General features: G+C 35.7%; 1 protein-coding gene across 4 annotated transcripts in view; it reads right to left on the reverse strand.

The window, feature by feature from the left end:
- The window catches only part of TENM2 (teneurin transmembrane protein 2), a 1,019,238-nt gene that overhangs the window by 164,859 nt on the left and 835,154 nt on the right, over window positions 1-19,225 (reverse strand). For all 4 annotated transcript variants that reach the window (XM_087955493.1, XM_087955491.1, XM_087955490.1 and 1 more), the window contains 2 exons: window positions 18,692-18,793; window positions 11,013-11,207 (listed from right to left, as the gene is read on the reverse strand). In XM_087955493.1, the coding sequence (XP_087811619.1) occupies window positions 11,013-11,207; window positions 18,692-18,793 (297 nt within the window). The remainder of the gene's footprint in view (window positions 1-11,012; window positions 11,208-18,691; window positions 18,794-19,225) is intronic.

Here is a 19,225-nt window from a genome sequence, read left to right on the forward strand (position 1 = left end):
AAAATTCCAGCTGCAGTTAATTGGTTCTCGTGATTAATGAAGTGTAGAAGTGGGAGGAGAGAAGGTGGATTTTGTGAAACTCGCTGAAAATGACTTTCACTTTTGGAAATGCCTTAGAAGTACCAGACCTGTTCCTAATAAATCAGTTGGAGATTATACTTGTCTCGGAGTGATTGATTACCATGGACAATTTCTGGATGCCTAACAATTAGCTTTATATTTTCATGTTCTGTAAGCCGCCTTGAGTCGCCATGTGTGAGTAGTCAGCAAAATAAATGTTCTAAATAAATAAATATTTCTTCTTTCTCCAAAGCTCAAGATGACACATTCAAATTTATCCTACAATCATATAAGATAAGATGGACAGCCACAAGCACAATATCATCATCATCATCATCATCATCATCATCATCATCATCATCAAAAAACTGGCCATCAACCTGGCCATCGAAACTATTTGATTATGGATGAAACATGTAATAGTGATACCCACTGTTATTGGATCACTTGGTACCATGTCCAAGAATTTTATAAAATACATCAAGAAATTGCAACTTCCTACAATAACACCAGTGGAACTGCAAAAAATTGTGCTACTCGGAATATCATACATTTTAAGAAGATACTTGCTGGATACCTAGGATACTGGCAGCAATCTGTATCAACCATCAGTGCCAGTCAGTGATATTTGTGATACATTTCATCATCATCATCATCATCATCATCATCATCATCATCATCATCATCATCAATCATCAATCATCATCATCTGCCTTTCTTAACCATAGTCCAACAGTGTAAAACTAGTTATAAACTATCCTGAGAGTGGATTCTTCTAAATACTTTAAAAAAATAGAAAGGGCATTCAGCCAGTAAACACTCAGTAAACACTCAGCTCCATTCAGTAACCTGACTGTACCCTAATGCAAGGGACTACAGGGTCATTAAAAATAATAATCAGAAAATGCATATACAGGCACAAAGTAAGTGTGAATTATAGTATCAAAGCTGGAAGAGCATTGCAGATCTTCTATTTCAACTCTCTATCTCAGATCAACCTAGCAAATGGCTGTTCAATGTCTGCTTGAAAATTTCCAGTGATAGAACTCCCATGATTACAGGAACTGTTCCACTGCTTTTTTCCTAAGTTTTATTTGTTTTATTAGTATAATATATAAAAATTCCATTTCATATATAGAACAGTGTGTTGACTGTACAATTATTTTTAGGTAATTATAATCAAAGTGTTTGCAATAACATATATCACAATAACATTAATACTGTAGTAACAATAATATTTTGTTTGTGTATTTTAACAAATTTCCATTTTAACATTTATTTATTTTTATGTCTGTTCCACTGCTTAATAGCAATTCCAGTAAGGAAATTTTTATTTTGAGTTTGTATATTTCTCCTAATGCTTCTGGTCACTGGTTGTTTTCTTACTATGATGCACAACAGATAATACATCCACACTTCTCCCCTATGACAACTGTTCAAGAAGTAATGAAAGACACACATCATATCTCCCTTTAGATTTTTTTCTTTAGTCTAAACTTATCCAGTTAGTTTAACAGTTCTTCCTATGATTTAGCCCTTTAGCATTTTGGTTGTTCTTTGTGCTCTTTCTAGTTCCTCAGCATCCAGAAAAAACTGACAAAATTTGCTAATCTTTGACCATAATAAAGATCTGATGATGAAATTGGACAAGTGTTCCAGGTGCTGTTTAACCAATGTAAAACTATCACCTCCCCATGATACAGACTTTTGTTGATATAGCCCAAGATTCGTTGACTCTTTTGACATTGCCACATACTAAATTCCTTTATTTTTGTTTGTGTGCTCTCAATTGCTATTTAAATCTTTACAAGTTAGTCTTAGAAGACTTCCAAGATACCTTCCAACTCTGTTATTCTATTCTATTCTATTCTATTCTATTCTATTCTATTCTATTCTATTCTATTCTATTCTATTCTATTCTACTCTACTCTACTCTACTCTACTCTACTCTACTCTACTCTACTCTACTCTACTCTACTCTACTCTATTCTTATTGGTAGAGAAGGCCCAAATTCCCCATTAAAATGTCAAATTAAAGCTCAGTTAAAGTTCAGGCATAGGACAAGGCATAAACTCTTTAGCTTGCTAAATTGTAACCGGATGTACAGTATATTATGGATAAGGCATAATGCATAAACAGGAAAGGTTTTGCACATACTATAGTTAAAAATGTGTTGTTCGAACAAGAAGTAGATTGTTAAAAAGGGAAGTATGTTATTGGGAATTAGGCTATGGTAATACTGAAATGACAGTTACAAAAAATGTGATGAGCCTATGCATAAGCTTGGAAAATTTTTGCTGTGTCCTTTCTTCAGTAGAATAAAGTTTATTTTACAATCTCTTCCATAGTGTGTTAAATTTGGGCAAAGGGCTCACTGGACAACAGAACCAGCATTGAGTTGGGACAACACTGGGAAGCAAACACAATTTAAGGTTTCAAAATCTCTTACACTAGAGTAATTTTCTAATTTCCATTGGTCTGAGCCTCATCCAGAGTTCTCAAGAGCTTCTGTTCTTAAATTGGGAAGGAGGGGGGCTTATATAGCTTTATATTATATATTACATTACATTACATTACATTACATTACATTACATTACTATATTATATTATAATATAATATAATATTATATTATATTATATTATATTATATTATATTATATTATATTATATTATATTATTATTTATATTATATTATATTATATTATATTATATTATATTATATTATATTATATTATATTATATTATATTATTATATTATATTATATTATATTATATTATATTATATTATATTATATTATATTATATTATATTATATTATATTATATTATATTATATTATATTATATTATATTATATTATATTATATATTAGGTACTGACCAGTAGGGGGCATTGCATGATTGATTTTTGTTTTGATTGAAAAGTATGACAGCATTAGAAAAATTTTCTAAGACCATTCTTACTGCAAATTAAGGAACACTCAGGCCAAGATACCTATAAAATTAAAGTCAGTGTATAATCAACAAGTGCAAGCCTGTGGATTCAATACAGAAAGGGTTCAATACAGAACATCTAGTATGAAGCATACTTATGCTGAAAGTGTACTTTAACGATGAAACTGATCCCATAGTCCTTCCTACTGGGCAGTAGCTAACATAGGTAAAATATTATCTACACAGAGATAACCCAGATGAGATTAAGCCTAGTGTATCTTTTAAAAAATAAATATTTTTTGGAATACTTTGATATACGAGAAAAGCTAGCCCATGCAAAGATCATTTATTTGTATTAATAAGCATGTGAATGGCCAATCACACTATGATGTTTCACAGAATGAGAAAAAAACTTGCATAAGATTTTATTTCTTCTTGAAGTCTATGATCTTAACAAGATTTAGCATTTATAGAAAATCAACAATATGAGATTAAGAATACATGAAATCTTTGGGCCTAGGTTATTGGCTCAAACCTAGTAACAAAGTTTCCATAGATATGACTTCTCACTTTTCCACCCTAAGAAAAATGGTCTTAAAGGTAGAATACATATATTCAATCACGACAAGGACAAAAAAGGTCAAGTCATTTTTCCAATACTGTGTTATGCAAAATTCCCTTGGGCTAAAAATTATACTTAGAAAGTTAAATACCTTTGAAAAATTGCACAGCTATAAAAGTGACAACAAAAATGCTATTAACCTAACCTAATTTGTTAATTTTACTCATTTTCTACCCCAAATTGCATTAAATGAAGCTTGACAAGGTAGCTATTTCAGGTTTTTTGTGTGTGTGCAATTTTAATAGACCAACAGTGTATGTAGCAAAAATTTGTGTATCACATACATCGATTTCAGTGCCACGGCCATTTCAGGTAAATTGTTTGAACAATATGACTATGATGAATATCTGAAATAAAAAGCTAACAGGAAAAAAATGCTGACCTACAGTATCCAATTCCATTTCATAGCTAGAAAGTAGCATATGAATCAACTTCAGTCCATTCTTTTCAAAGGCACAATTCAATAGAGAAGATTTTTTAGTCTTTAATAAAAAATCAGATATGTTTATTTGTTTTGCTGTTGTTGCTATTGTTACATGGAATAAACGTTTTAAACTATTAAACAATTGCCTAAGAATTTATTTTAAATGCATGTAACCTAGTATCTCCTAAAGAATTTTGCACAGTCCCAACACAATCCCACTACCACAAAGATCCCATAGGAAAAGGGCAGTATGGACAACCGTGGAATCTGGCAGGGTGAGAGCTGTGGACCATAAACGCAAAGCTTTTGCTGTATCCCAGCATAACAGATACAGTGCCCTTCCTGACCTTAATAGGGATACTAAAGTGACAGGTCAAGGTAGTTGTGATAATGATAACTCAAGTAAGCCAGGGATCATGGTCCTAGAAGAAGAACTTACTTTGGAAAGGAGAAAGTGTGAATCAGGTATTATGCACCAGTCACACAAGAAGAGCAAGACATCCAAAAAGAGAAGCCGCCTTCTGGTTGGGGACTCAATTGTAAGGGATGTAAATTTAGGAGAGGATACTGAGGTTTTGAAAGAGGTCAGGTGTCTGCCAGGTGCTACTGCCAGCAGAGACAAGAAGCGTATTCTTAAGACAGTCAAGAATGTCAGTAAGGACTGTGATGTTGATGCTATTATACATCTTGGTACAAATGATCTATCCCAGAAGGATGTACTTTCTGTTCAGAAAGACTTCCAGAGCTTGGGGTATGAACTTAGTAATATGGGCTGTAGGCTTATCTTCTCAGAGGTTCTACCAGTATACAAGGAACAAAAAGGGAAAGGGCATCGTGTAACAGAGTTTAATGTGTGGCTAAAGTAGTGGTGTAAAAGGGAAGGCTTTGGTTTTATTAGTCATGATGTTTGCAGCTGGTCCAATGAAAAACTGTACAAAAGAGATGGTTTGCATCCATCAAAGAAAGGGACCCAGTTACTTGGCATTAAATTCACAGATTTCCTGGATAAACATTTAAACTGAACAGCGGGGACAGAGAATTAATGGATTCAGAACATTTCTGTCCCCAGCAACCTAAAACTAATAAGGATACCAGTACATGCAAAATAGATATTTGTGCAGGTAAGATTATCAACCTTGATGCCAACCAAAACCAACCATTTAATAGTGAGTGCCATGCCATATGCATTAATCAAACAGGTAGCAAGAAAGTAGGGGCAGGCAGGCACAACACAGGTTATGTAGATAGTAAACACAGTGCCAGACATAAAGATCTCAAGTGCCTATACACAAATGCACAAAGTCTGGGGAACAAATAGGGTGAACTCGAACTACGAATACATGAAGGTAAATATGATATAGTTGGAATAACAGAAACTTGGTGGGATGAAACCCATGACTGGAACATACTGGTAGAAGGATACAAACTATTCAAAACAACCAGACCCCATAAAAGAGAAGGTGGAGTTGCACTGTATGTAAAGGACCACTATATTGCTACAGAAATGCATGAAACCAAAGATGAAAGCCTCCTAGAATGCATATGGGTCAATATAAAAGAAAAAAGAATGACATGGTCATAGGTGTGTATTATAGGCCACCCAATCAAGCAGAAAATATAGATGTCCTTTTTGCCAGCCAATTAACAAACATATGCAGGAAACACAGAACAATAGTAATGGGAGACTTCAATTATCCTGATATCAATTGGAAAACTAATCCTGCACCAAGTGAGAAATCAAATAAGTTCCTAACCAACCAAGCTGACAACTTTGTTGTCCAAAAGGTAGAGGGTGAAACTAGAGGGGCAGCCATAGTGGACTTAATTTTTACAAACAGAGAAGAAGTGATAGAGGGAGTTGAAACTGCAGGAACCTTGGGTGAGAGTGACCATGTCATAGTAGAATTCAACATAACAAAAACACAAGCAACATAACAGAATGACAGTCTTGGATTTTAAAAGAGCTGATTTCAATAAACTCAGAGAGAACTTGGGAAAGATTCCATGGATGAAAATCCTAAAGGGGAAAACAACTCAAGAATCTTGGGAAACTCTAAAAAGTATGATCATAGAAGCCCAGACCAGCACAATATCACTGAGAAAGAAAACAAGAAATCCAAGAAGAAACCGGCATGGCTGCACAAAGATCTCTATGGCAAATTAAAAGAAAAAAAAGGACAAGTACAAAAAATGGAAAGAAGGACATACAACTAAGGCAAAATATCAGCAGATAGCCAGAATCTGCAAAGACGAAGTCAGGATAGCAAAGGCTCAGAATGAACAAAGACTTGTAACAAAAGTCAAAGATAATAAAAAAAAATTCTTCCAATATATAAATAACAAAACAAAAAATCAAGGAAATAGTCGGTCCACTAAAGAGAGAAAATGGCAAGGAAGTAACAGGCAACAGAGAGAAAGCAGAACTGCTTAACTCATTCTTTGCATCCGTCTTCATGCAAAAAGAAACTATAGCTCAACCCACCAAAAACATAACTGTAAAAGACAGACCAGAAATAAAAGTTAAAATAAGCAAAAAATAGTAAGAGAACACCTGTCTGATCTTGATGAAAACAAATCATCAGGGCCTGATGGATTACATTCCAGACTTTTAAAACAGCTGGCAGAGGTCATCTCAGAACCACTGCACCATATCTTTCAAAACTCCTGGAACACCGAGGAACTACCAGAGGACTGGAAAAGAGCTGATGTGGTTCCCATCTTCAAAAAAGGAAAAAAAGAAAAACAGACCCAGGAAACTACAGACCAATCAGCCTAAAATTAATACCTGGGAAGATACTGGAAAAGATAATAAAAAAACAGATCTGCCAACATCTAAAAACAAACAAAGTGATAACTAGCAGTCAGCATGGGTTTTTTAAAAACAGATCATGCCAAACCAATCTTATTTCATTCTTCAAAACAGTGACTAAATTAGTAGACCAGCAAAATACTGTGGACATAATATATTTAGATTTCAGCAAGGCATTCAACAAAGTAGACCACAACCTACTTCTTAGTAAGCTAGAAAAAAGTAGAATAGATAGCACCACCACTAGATGGATTCGCAACTGGCTGGCAAACCGTACTCAACGAGTAGTCCTTAATGGGTCTAAGTCTGCATGGAGGGAAGTAAGCAGTGGGGTGCCACAAGGTTCTGTCTTAGGCCCAGTACTCTTCAATATCTTCATTAACGACTTAGATGAGGGAATAGAAGGGGATGATACTAAGCTGGCAGGAATAGCTAACACCCAAGGAGATAGGCTCAAAATCCAGATAGATCTTGACAGACTAGAACACTGGGCCATATCTAACAAAATGAAATTCAATGTAGAGAAAAGTAAAGTCCTACACTTAGGCAAGAAAAACCAAAAGTTCACATATAGACTGGGTGAAACCAGGCTCAATAGCAGTAACTGTGAGAGGTATCTTGGAGTCTTAGTGGACAACCAGCTAAATATGAGCCAGCAGTGTGCAGTAGTAGCCAAAAAAGCTAATGCAATCCTAAATTGTATTAACAGAGGGATACTATCAAGATCAAGGGACGTACTAATACCACTCTATAAAGCCTTAGTAAGACCACGCCTAGAGTACTGCATCCAGTTTTGTTCACCACATTATAAAAAAGATGTTGAGACTCTAGAAAAAGTACAGAGAAGAGCAACCAGGATGATTAGAGGACTGGAGGCTAAAACATACAACGAACGGTTGCAGGAACGGGACTTGGCTAGTCTAGTAAAGAGAGGGAGACATGATAGCGGTCTTCCATATTTGAGGTGCTGCCACAGGAAGGAAGGGGTCAAACTATTTTCTAAAGTGCCTCTAGGCCAGATAAGGAATAATGGATGGAAACAGAACAAGGAGAGATTTAACCTGGAAATAAGGAGAAACTTTCTGACAGTGAGAACAATCAACCAATGGAACAGCTTGCCCTCGGAATTGTGGGAGCCCCATCACTTGAGACTTTCAAGAAGAGATTGGACTGCCATTTGTCAGAAATGGTGTAAGGTCTCCCGCTTGGGTGTGGGGTTGGACTAGATGACCTACAAGGTCCCTTCCAACTCTGATTATCTGTTATCTGTTAAAATGAAAGTTATTTTGAAGGGACGGTGCCAATATTATAGAATTCTGGTTTATTAAATGATGCATGGAAAAAGCTATGTTAATCTTTCTTGTCATTCTTCTAAACCTTCTATATTTGCTTTTTCATTAATACATGTTTTCTAAAATATATTGATCTTTCTAATTCCTTATCCTTTCTTGCTCCCGATTAAATCATTTGTTCATTCTTTCTGAACACACATAGAGGTCAGACTTTAGCAGTCACAGAGCAACTTAATAAGAGTAGCATTTCATTTATGTCAAGTTTTTTTCTTCTGGAATCTCTAAAGGAATTGCACTACCTACAAAGATAATAAACCTGTTACAGTTTACAGTATTTCTTTTCTTGAGGAAAGAACTTGGAGATGAAAACTAGTTTGAGATTAAAAACAGGATAAAATAGGCTTGTAAAGGAGAGCTAAAATATCATCATAAATGTGATTATATAGTGCAATTTTTCCTATGAGGACAAGTTTATTTCCCCAAATAATTTTGGTGAATTGAGGAGGCATTCATCTTACATTCATTGAAAAGAATAATATGAAAAAAAGAAAAACAGTTGATCGTGCCTTTGAAGGTTAGCTAGTTCTGGGAAAGGAAATTTACCCTTAACCCTTTTTGAAATCCCTACATAGAGCTTCACTTTTTAAAATTATCTCTTCCCTGTCTCTATTCATTTTTGTTTTCCCCTTTTGCTTTTCTGTCCGTAGACAGCTTCCTTCTTTATATCATATATCCATCTTCACACTTATTTTTTCTTCTTTTTCTCCTGGAAATAGGAAGAAAGGTTTTCATTGCACCTTTATATATTTTATAGTATAAAAATTTAATGCGTATGTGTGTCTGTGTGTTTGTGCACAAAAAGCTAACAGTGATATTGGATGGTATATACAGGCAAGAATCAATTCATGTTCCCTATTTTACTGGAAACTAGTTTTAATTAATAGTTATGAACATTGATTATGCATAGCTTAGACCCTGCTATTTTTTTAAGGGGATGTGTTTTTGATCAGGATGGTATCAGGTCCAATGTTTGTTTATATATTTATACCACACACCCAAATACACACATGTACATGATCGTGCATCCATGCACAGATTTATGGGAGGAGAGAAACACCAGCATGATGAAACTACTGATTAAACGATGTTGCCCAGGGTTATAGTTTTTATAGGCTATTTTGTAGAATTTCTTTTAAACCTCTTCTTTAGAAATTTTCCAAAGGAAGATTTGTATTAATTTTATAATTATTTCTTAAACACAATGAATAAAGCACTGGAATTAAGGGATATTTCAGGTATAAATATTTGGCTAGGTTTTCCTGAACAAAATGCACATATTGAGATGCTTCTAAAATATTGTTATTTTGAAGAGGATATCAAAAGGATTATATTAACTTATATTTGCTCCAGAGAAATACAGAAAGGAGAAAGGCACAGGCTTTGTGCACTTGTGGGAGATTTAATAATCCATTATTTACTTGTTAAACCAAGGTCTAAATCAAAACCGAACATTTAGCCTATAGCAAAAATGCACATATCAACGATTTCAGGATATGTTACTTCAGTTCTGCATCTCTTCATAAATAATCTTTATTTTTGAAAACAGTTTTAGATTGTTTTCAAACATTTTCAGTTTTAGTCCAGTGCTGAAGTCTGTCAAGATCCTTCTGAAACTCAATCTATCTTCTAAAGTGGTAACTATTCTGGCCAACTTGGTGTCTGCAAATTTGACGAGTGCCCTTTCTATCCACTCATCTAAATCATTTATGAAGATGCTGAAGAGTACTGGGCCTAAGTCAGAACCTTGGAGCAACCTACTGCATGGTTTCCTCCAAGTTTCATTTTGGACTACCCATTGAGCGCTGTTGATCAGTCAGTTACAAATCCATCTGGTGGTGATATTGTCTATTCTACTTTGTCCTATCTTACCAAGAAATAGGCTATGGTCTGCTTTGCCAAATGCCTTACTGAAACCTAAATTCACAGCATTTCCCTTATCCACTAATTTAGTCACTTTGTCAAAGTGACTAAATAAAGTTTATCTGCCATGATCTTTATTTGACAAACTGATGCTGGCTTCTAGTAATTGTCTTTTTCTGGAGGGCTTTCCATTTTAAGCATTACAAGGGACAACAATTAATTGTAAGAAAAATCACATAAATATCCCATTCCTGCGCATATTTGGTCATTTCAATTTAGTTAAAACTTTTTGCTCTCCTGTTCCTGGTACAACTCCCCCCCCCCCCAAATCTTTTTGTAGGAAACTTTAGCTACTTATATGTTCAATACAAAGTGCTTTTTAGAATTCATTAAATTGCCTTCCTTTCTGTGTACCATTTACTTTCCTTTAATTCAATGTGATTGCGTGTAACAAGAACAATTTACTCTACATGGGGCCTCTAAGTGACATGGATACCTGTAGTCTTTCAAATCTGGCTCCTCTTTTTCTGAATTAATTATTACTAAAGTGTTTGCTTTTATAGGTTTCCAATTATGCCATTTCGTATACCATCTTTTTTATTTGTTTTGTTCTGCATTTTGCAGTTTAAAAATGCTCAGTCAATAAAATCCATGCCACCAAAGAAAAGAAAAGATAGATCCAGACCCCACAACAAAAGAATCACTCAGGTTTACCTGTGGTGTGTTATTTTGCAATGGCTCAAATTATTAGGATCCTTAAGTACATGGAAAGAAAGAAGCATAAATACAAATCACACCAACCGGTAACACAGAAGATGCTGAATTCCTGAGCTTCTGCTCCAGGACTATTAGAGCAGTTGTGTATCAGAGCATTATGGAATTTTTCCTTTTGTCCTCTCACCCTCTTTATTCAATACAAGGTGAACAAATGTAGTTTGTATAGTAGCATTTACCTTCCTCACAGTTTTCGCCTTTGTATCCTACAGAGCAAACACAGTTCCCTTCAATGCAAGAACCATGGCCTCCGCACGATGGATCAATACACTGGCTGATGGGTATGTCACACTCTGGCCCTTTCCAGCCACTGTAGCACAAACAGGCTCCTTTGGTGTATTGTCCATTACCACTGCACAGAACTGGACACGCAGCTAGATAATTGAATGGAAAAAAGGAAACAAAACAGCATGTCAATATCCAACTTGTATAAGGATATGCTGACTTTACTAGCAAGAAACAGACTTTTAAAAGTGTTTGAATAAAAAAAATGCCAATACATGCTGTTCTGATTTATTTAAGATAATTTAGGCTTTAGGTTTCTAGAGATGCAAATTTTTTTTGCTGAAGCATCTTCATCTTGATAAAAAGAGAATCTCCACTGTAGGGTTTGAATCAAACTTTTATATTGCCAGCATTATTTCAATAAATACAACCATTTTCACAGTTGCTGTAATCGATCGTTTGAAATCAATTACATTAAAAAATAACTATATAAAACAATGTATGATTGGGCATATTGAAAATCACAGCATTATCCTTGCAGACAATTTTTTCTAAGTAATTTTGATGTTACAACATTAAGTATAAATACTATTTTAAATATTAACAATATCAACATGAATACTTCCTGAAGATGGAGTAAATTCTAAGGCAAAATAATATTAGTAGATGCTATAGTACAGTGATTCACACCTTGGCAAATTAGAATAAAACAAGCAAAGCTTAATTTACAAACTTTCTTGTCACAACTTTAAATATTGCTCAGAGAAACTTTGATGTAGTTTCCATAATTTAAAAACAAATTCAAGTTCTTAAAAACCCAGGTTTGCCCAGGCATATGGCTCTTTATGGATTATGGCTCTTGAAATTATGATTTCTTTTTAAGTGAAAGTAGCTGGAATATTATACAGTTCACAACTATTATACTATACAACACATTTTCCATTTCCATTCAAATATGGTTGACCCTGCTTATAATATATTATTAATTATTTTGTGTCTTCAAATTAATGTTTATTCCTGGTGAATGCCTGGACAAATTCCTGCATTTTTCAAGTGAGATTTCAGAAGTGGTTTGTCCTTGCTTACTTCCCAGGACTAAAAGAGTATGACTGGACCAAAGTAATGTAGCTGATTTTTGTGCCCAAGGCGAGACTAGAACTCACAGATTCTGGTGCCTTAATCACTATATCAAAATGTGTTCCATGATATAAGAATCATAAAGTATACCCTTGGTTGATTTCCAAAAACTAAACTAGCTTGGTATTTGACTGGGAGACCACTAAAGAAAATCTCAGATCTAGATTATTTAAGAAGAAAGCTTATAATGTGAATACTTAATAATAATACCAAGTTATTCTATGTGATATATTGCCTAAATACATGTATGGAATGAAAAAAATGCCTGGACAGAATAAAAAGCATTAATAGATTTATCTGATTTATGCTTATAATAAAAATTTCAAATATAGCACTTTTCCTGGAACTTACCATTCAGACACAAACCATCTTTTTTTCTAATAGACAACCAACTATATTATCATGTTATTCAAAACATGAATCCCCTGATTCAAAAAAATGATGGCACCAGAACACAACACCACTATTACATTTCCTGTTAGGAACCTAGATGCTGCCATGATGAGGATTGCAAGATGTACTATAAGAACAGCCAACTACTCCTGTCCAACTAGGCAAAGGTCAAGCAGGATAAATAAATGTCTATAAATTGCTACTTTTGCATACAAAAGTCTAAATGTGTGTGTATGGGATGGGAAGATGGGCTCTACTTATTACTGGGGTGCACATTCTCATGCTCCTATCTTCAAACTAAAAGACTATGAAGGAAGAAGTTAATTATTCTATAGACCACTGGGAAGAACAGTATGGACTGACATGCAATAAATCTATTGTTGGTACTCTTCAAGCTGACCCACTGAGAATCCTTCCTCAAGAGGATAATTAATTCTGCATCTGCAATAATTCAGATTAGACCACTCCTTGGGAATCCCTCCTCAAGAGGGTAATTAATTCTCCATCTCCAATAAGTCAGACTTGATCATTCCTTTAATAGGAATTAAACTGCTGCTGGTATGATATTGGATATGTTTTCTCAAAGGAGAGAAATATCAGATAGTGTTTCCTAATGTCTATTTTTTTTACTTTGATATTGCATTTTCTTAAGATTTGGACATCTAATCACAGTACGCAGCATAACAGAGCTTAAAGTACAGTATATCCTTTCTTTGCTTAGGCCTTACAAAGACAAGGAAAAGAGCTGATGTGGTTCCTATCTTCAAAAAAGGGAAAAAAACAGACCCAGGAAACTATATACCAATCAGCCTAATATCAATACCTGGGAAGATACTGGAAAAGATAATAAAAAAACAGATCTGCCAACATCTAGAAACAAAGTGATAACTAGCAGTCAGCACGGGTTTGTTAAAAACAGATCATGCCAAACCAATCTTATTTCATTCTTCAACACAGTGACTAAATTAGTAGATCAGCAAAATATTGTGGACATAATATATTTAGATTTCAGCAAGGCATTCGACAAAGTAGACCACAACCTACTTCTTAGTAAGCTAGAAAAAAGTGGAATAGATAGCACCACCACTAGATGGACTCGCAACTGGCTGGCAAACCGTACTCAACGAGTAGTTCTTAATGGGTCTAGGTCTACATGGAGGGAAGTAAGCAGTGGGATGCCAAAAGGTTCCGTCTTAGGCCCAGTACTCTTCAATATCTTCATTAACGTCTTAGATGAGGGAATAGAAGGGGAACTTACCAAATTTGCAGATGATACTAAGCTGGCAGGAATAGCTAACACCCAAGAAGATAGGCTCAAGATCCAGATGGATCTTGACAGACTAGAACACTGGGCCATATCTAACAAAATGAAATTCAATGTAGAGAAAAGTAAAGTCCTACACTTAGGCAAGAAAAACCAAAAGTACACATATAGACTGGGTGAAACCAGGCTCAATAGCAGTAACTGTGAAAGGGATCTTGGAGTCTTAGTGGACAACCAGCTGAATATGAGCCAGCAGTGTGCAGCAGAGCCAAAAAAGTTAATGCAATCCTAAATTGTATTAACAGAGGGATACAATCAAGATCAAGGGATGTACTAATACCACTCTATAAAGCCTTAGTAAGACCACACCTAGAGTACTGCATCCAGTTTTGGTCACCACATTATAAAAAAGATGTTGAGACTCTAGAAAAAGTACAGAGAAGAGCAACCAGGATGATTAGGGGACTGGAGGCTAAAACATAAAATGAATGGTTGCAGGAACTGGGCTTGGCTAGTCTAGTAAAGAGAAGGACCAGGGGAGACATGATAGCGGTCTTCCAATATTTGAGGGGCTGCCACAGGGAGGAAGGGGTCAAGCTATTTTCTAAAGCACCTGTAGGCCAGATCAGGAATAATGAATGGAAACAGAACAAGGAGAGATTTAACCTGGAAATAAGGAGAAACTTTCTGACAGTGAGAACAATCAACCAATGGAACAGCTTGCCCTTGGAAGTTGTGGGAGCGCCATCACTTGAGACTTTCAAGAAGAGATTGGACTGCCATTTGTCAGAAAAGGTGTAAGGTCTCCCACTTGGGTATGGGGGTTGGACTAGAATAGATGACCTACAAGGTCCCTTCCAACTCTGATTATCTGTTATCTGTTTTAATAATACAGCAATAAACAACAGTGTCGTAATTGCCACTAGAGGGCAACACAGCTAATAGACTTACTTTAATTAAAGTATTTAGGCAAATAGAGAAACTTTACCTTGTGTCAGAATTATTGCAAAACTAATGCCAGCTTTACTTGGAAAAAGACAATAATCCAGCATTGAAATTTTTTTTTTAGAAAAGTTCCTTTACCTTATATAGTATTTTCCACAAGAATGTTATTTTTGTTTTTGATTCCAATTCAAATCAGTCTTGACTCCAGGCAACTGTCTGGGCAAGTCCTTTCCATTTTCTTGGAAAGATTTCAGAAATGATTTTCCATTTCCTGCTTCCTAGGGCTGACAGAGAATGATTGGCTCAAGGCCACCTAAAGCGATACTAGAACTCACACTTCCAGTTTCTAGCCTGATGTCTTAACCATCACTCCAAATTGGCCAACTGTAAGGGTGTGTGGAATTAAACCTCCATGAACTTCTTAAAATACAGACTTATTTCAAATAATTGGCTACTAATTGTTGAGGTTTATATGGGGACACGTAAGACATCCAAATGAATACAATGTAGTTTAACCAACATAAATGACAAGCACATTTGGCATGATTGAATCTTTCCAATCATCTTAAAGAACAGTCATACAGAAAGCAGCTCCTGACAATCCAACTGGGACATTAGTATACCCCTCATGTGACAAAAATGAACTAAGTACACAGAAAACACAAGAACCAGAATATCAAAACACTTGATGAAACCATTAGGTCACTGAATGTAATACTATTTCTCAGTGTAAAGTTCAGTATAAAGTCCAGGGAATGATTGTCTCGCTGCCACCTGGATACATCTAATGGAGGGGAACCCGTCATGTCTTTAGGTAATTGGTGCATTGTAGAACTTCTCTAATTATTTAGGAGTTTTTTGTCTTATATATTTATTGAGGCATTATACAAATTCCTAAATAAATATTTAACATTGAACTGTGAGTTCTCTTATCTCTTGTAATAATAGTTCTTTCCTTTTTCTATCCATCAATATATTCTGCAGAATGATGTACTGTATATTATCTTACATCCTGGTTTTGGGGTACAAAGGTTCAAAGTTCTCATCATTCTAATGAGAGTTGGTCTAGAAATACAATATCTGAAAAGTTTACTCTCCTGTGCTATCAAACTACATGTTAGCAGGCAAGGCAGAGAATCATAGGACAAAAAATTCATCAGGTGTGTCAAATCCCTAATATTCAAAAACCATGTGGGGAAAGCAGCACACGCTGACTTAAGCACTAAAGTATGGATGCTTTAATTAATCCAGGGTGAATTTAATTGCTTTCGCTAAGTGGAAATTGGGTTAAAAATGATGCAGAGCGTGCTGGGGTGTCTTAAAAATCATGACATATGAGTTGGATGAATCGATAAATTAAAAGTGCACAGATGTTTTAATTAAACCCAAAGAAGTTAACTAAGATCACCAGAGACTTTTAAGCCTATGATTAATTCAATTCATTTTAAATACCTGTAGAAATATGAGGATGCCTCCATTTTGAGCATTATAAAAATTTCTAATCAATAAGCGCTTAAGCTGCCCTGAATATTTTTTTTAAATGACAGAAGGTGGTTCATTGAGTATAAGACCTTCCAGTACAGATAGGACAGAAGCAAGTGATATGGAAGGCAAATTTGGACAAATAAGTTACCTAACAATAGTATTGACCAAGAAGAGAAGTAGTGATCTTGTGTAGAATATCATTACTTATACAATGTCTACTATTCTTCAATGCTTATCAGTTTCTGTTTGGTTGGCTTCAATCAAAATGTTACAGAGTTGCCAGCATTTTCTTATGTATGAAAATAGCAAAATGACAGCATTTCTTTTCTTTTTTTATTAATTGTTGTATGGCAGTTATGACTGAGGTATAACCTTAAAATATATGTAATCTTTTTCTCCTACAACTTGAACCATATGGTATAGAAAATATCATGAAACATTAAGCAATGGGAAATGTAAACTTCCAGAACGTAGTGGAGATAAGGCTTCTGTACTGTACAGTTGTTTTTAGTAAATCACAATTTAGAGGTGAAATGCACTGCTTAAACAGAATATGATTCTTCAGTCTGGCTCTTTTACCTTTGTCTGTTTTTCCCATAGATATCCCTGGCAGCCTCAGCTGCCTTAGCCTGATTCAGCAGCATGGCACAAAATAGTTTCTTGGCTTGCCTCAGCTTTGGGCTATGATGCAACAAGAAACTTCTTTGCACTGTGCTGCTGGGCCATGCTGGGGTTTCCTGGAAAGCCCTTTGCATACAAAGCCCTGCCCCACCCTGCCCTAGAAGTACAATGCAAAGAAGCATTTTTGTGGTACAAAGGGCTTCCCAAGGTACCCCAACAGCACAGTGAAAAGGGCCTTTTCATGGTGCAAGTGGTTTCTGTGAAAGGCATCTGCAAAGGGGTGGGCTTTGCACTATGAAGGGTTATCTAGGAAGCTCCAACAGTGTGGCACAAAGATTTTTTTAAAAAAATATTTTTGCAGTGTAAAGGGTTTCTGTCAAGAAGTGGGCTTTGTACCTCAAGTGATTTCTTGGGAAGTGCTTTGCAGAAGTCCTTCACAACATGAAGTCCAGCTGGGTCCAGCAGTTCAGTGCAAAGCTTCAGCTACCCAAGCCCCAGGTTCCACTCACAGTTGCCCTTGCCATCCTGCACTGTGAGGCCTTGTGCTGCCCAATGTTATGTGATCTGACTTTTGCTGTCTTTTTTTCTTCGTGTGCTAATGTAACATGAATGCGATGGATCTTTATGAGGAAACAGGTAGGACCATCTTCTCTAAGTATTGAAAGAAAACAACAGTGTGGTTGGGAAGAAAGCCTCCTGTGGCCAGCATAAAGCATCAGGCCAGACATCTTTGATCAACAGCAGGAGAAAAAAGATAGTGAAGGTCAGCTAGGGTGTCAGGAGTTATGAAGTACAGGAAAGTCAAAGGATATACTGTACTATAGGTAGGGGAGATAGATGGGGGAGGGAGCTGCAACACCTTGCAGTCATAAATGCAAATAGTTGCCAAGTGCCTAAATTTTGATTATGTGAACTTGGGGGCACTGCAGTGGCGCTAATTTCAGGCACCAACTGCTTGTTCAAATTGACATAACTTTGGTCACTGAACAAATGGCTGTAAAGTCAAGGCCTGGAAAGTGGTCCGGTAGAACTTTATCTGAATGTTATTACAGGGCATTCAATTAAATAAGGATGATGGACAGGAGAAATCCAGGCTAACATTTTTACTGTGCTTTGTGGTTGCTTGAGTTAGAAGCGGAAAACTCCACATGCAACAAAGAAAGATTTCTGGTGAATGCCATGAATGGCAGTGTTTAAAGTGGAGATCAGTGGCTGTATCTTGGATCCTGGCTGGAGAAATCTCTCCAGAAATTCCATGTGCACTCTGGACAGCTGCTTCTTATGAGCAGACTTCAAGAATTGAGACTTTTCAGGTGACTTATGAGTTGAGTGACTAGGAAACGAGAGATACAACCTAAGCTCACAGTCATAATACAGCCTTTTATCGACCAAAAGCTTGACCAAGTCTCATTCCTTAATCAACTTTGTGGTTACTTTTTACTGCTTTGTAAATATCAAGACCCTTTGGAACCACCAGTTTTTATCACATCGATCAAGTGACTCTACTTCTTAAAGAAAGAAGTTTTAAATATGATTTTAAGGAATTGGAAGAATATTTTTGAAAGAAACAGCAAAATGGTGTCTAGCATGCTTATTCTGCAGAGTTGACTAAGGATCCATATAGATTTGGAATAAAAAAATGAAATTAATTATAAAAATTCTTCCCATGGGAAACTGGGTTTTATAGGTTCTTTGAGAAAACACATAATTGCTATGAAAAGTTTTTCCCCCTGTGATTTAGAATAAACTATAGAATAAGTAGCATGTGAAAAGCAAGTCAATCACTACCTTTTGCACAGTCTGCTCCATGGTAGCCAGGAAAACAATGACAGATTCCGGATACACATTCGCCATTCCCATGACAATTGCGTGGACAGTCCTGTACAGAATCTGAAAGACAGATGCCACTGATTGTCAGTTATTTCTCCAGATAACATTGCTTTTGATCTTTGTGCATTTAATGAAATTTCAACATCTGAAATTCACTTCACAATAATTAGAAATGGCCCAAACAAATAAGAAAATCTTAAGGCTTCTTAACAATACATTTTCTAAATATTACTAAAGACTTTGTTTTTCTTTTTCTTTTTTGGTCGAGTAGCTATTTTCTCTCTGTGGGGGAAAAAAAAAAAGAATTTACTGCACTTGAAGGCATTTAGCAGCCCTATTTTCCATTTGAGGAAATGCAGAGGCAGAGAGGTCCCCTCTGTTATATAATGAGTCCAAATCGCGCATTCACAGCTAGGAGTCTCTTGTACTAATGATTAGAATGAGCCATTGTATTTTGGTAAGCGGCTGCAATTGTGTATTATGACTCAGAAG

This window comes from Notechis scutatus, chromosome 2, assembly GCF_049901735.1.
Source record: "Notechis scutatus isolate UNSWTSFEM ecotype Mainland chromosome 2, rNotScu1.2, whole genome shotgun sequence".
Classification (NCBI taxonomy): domain Eukaryota; kingdom Metazoa; phylum Chordata; class Lepidosauria; order Squamata; family Elapidae; genus Notechis; species Notechis scutatus.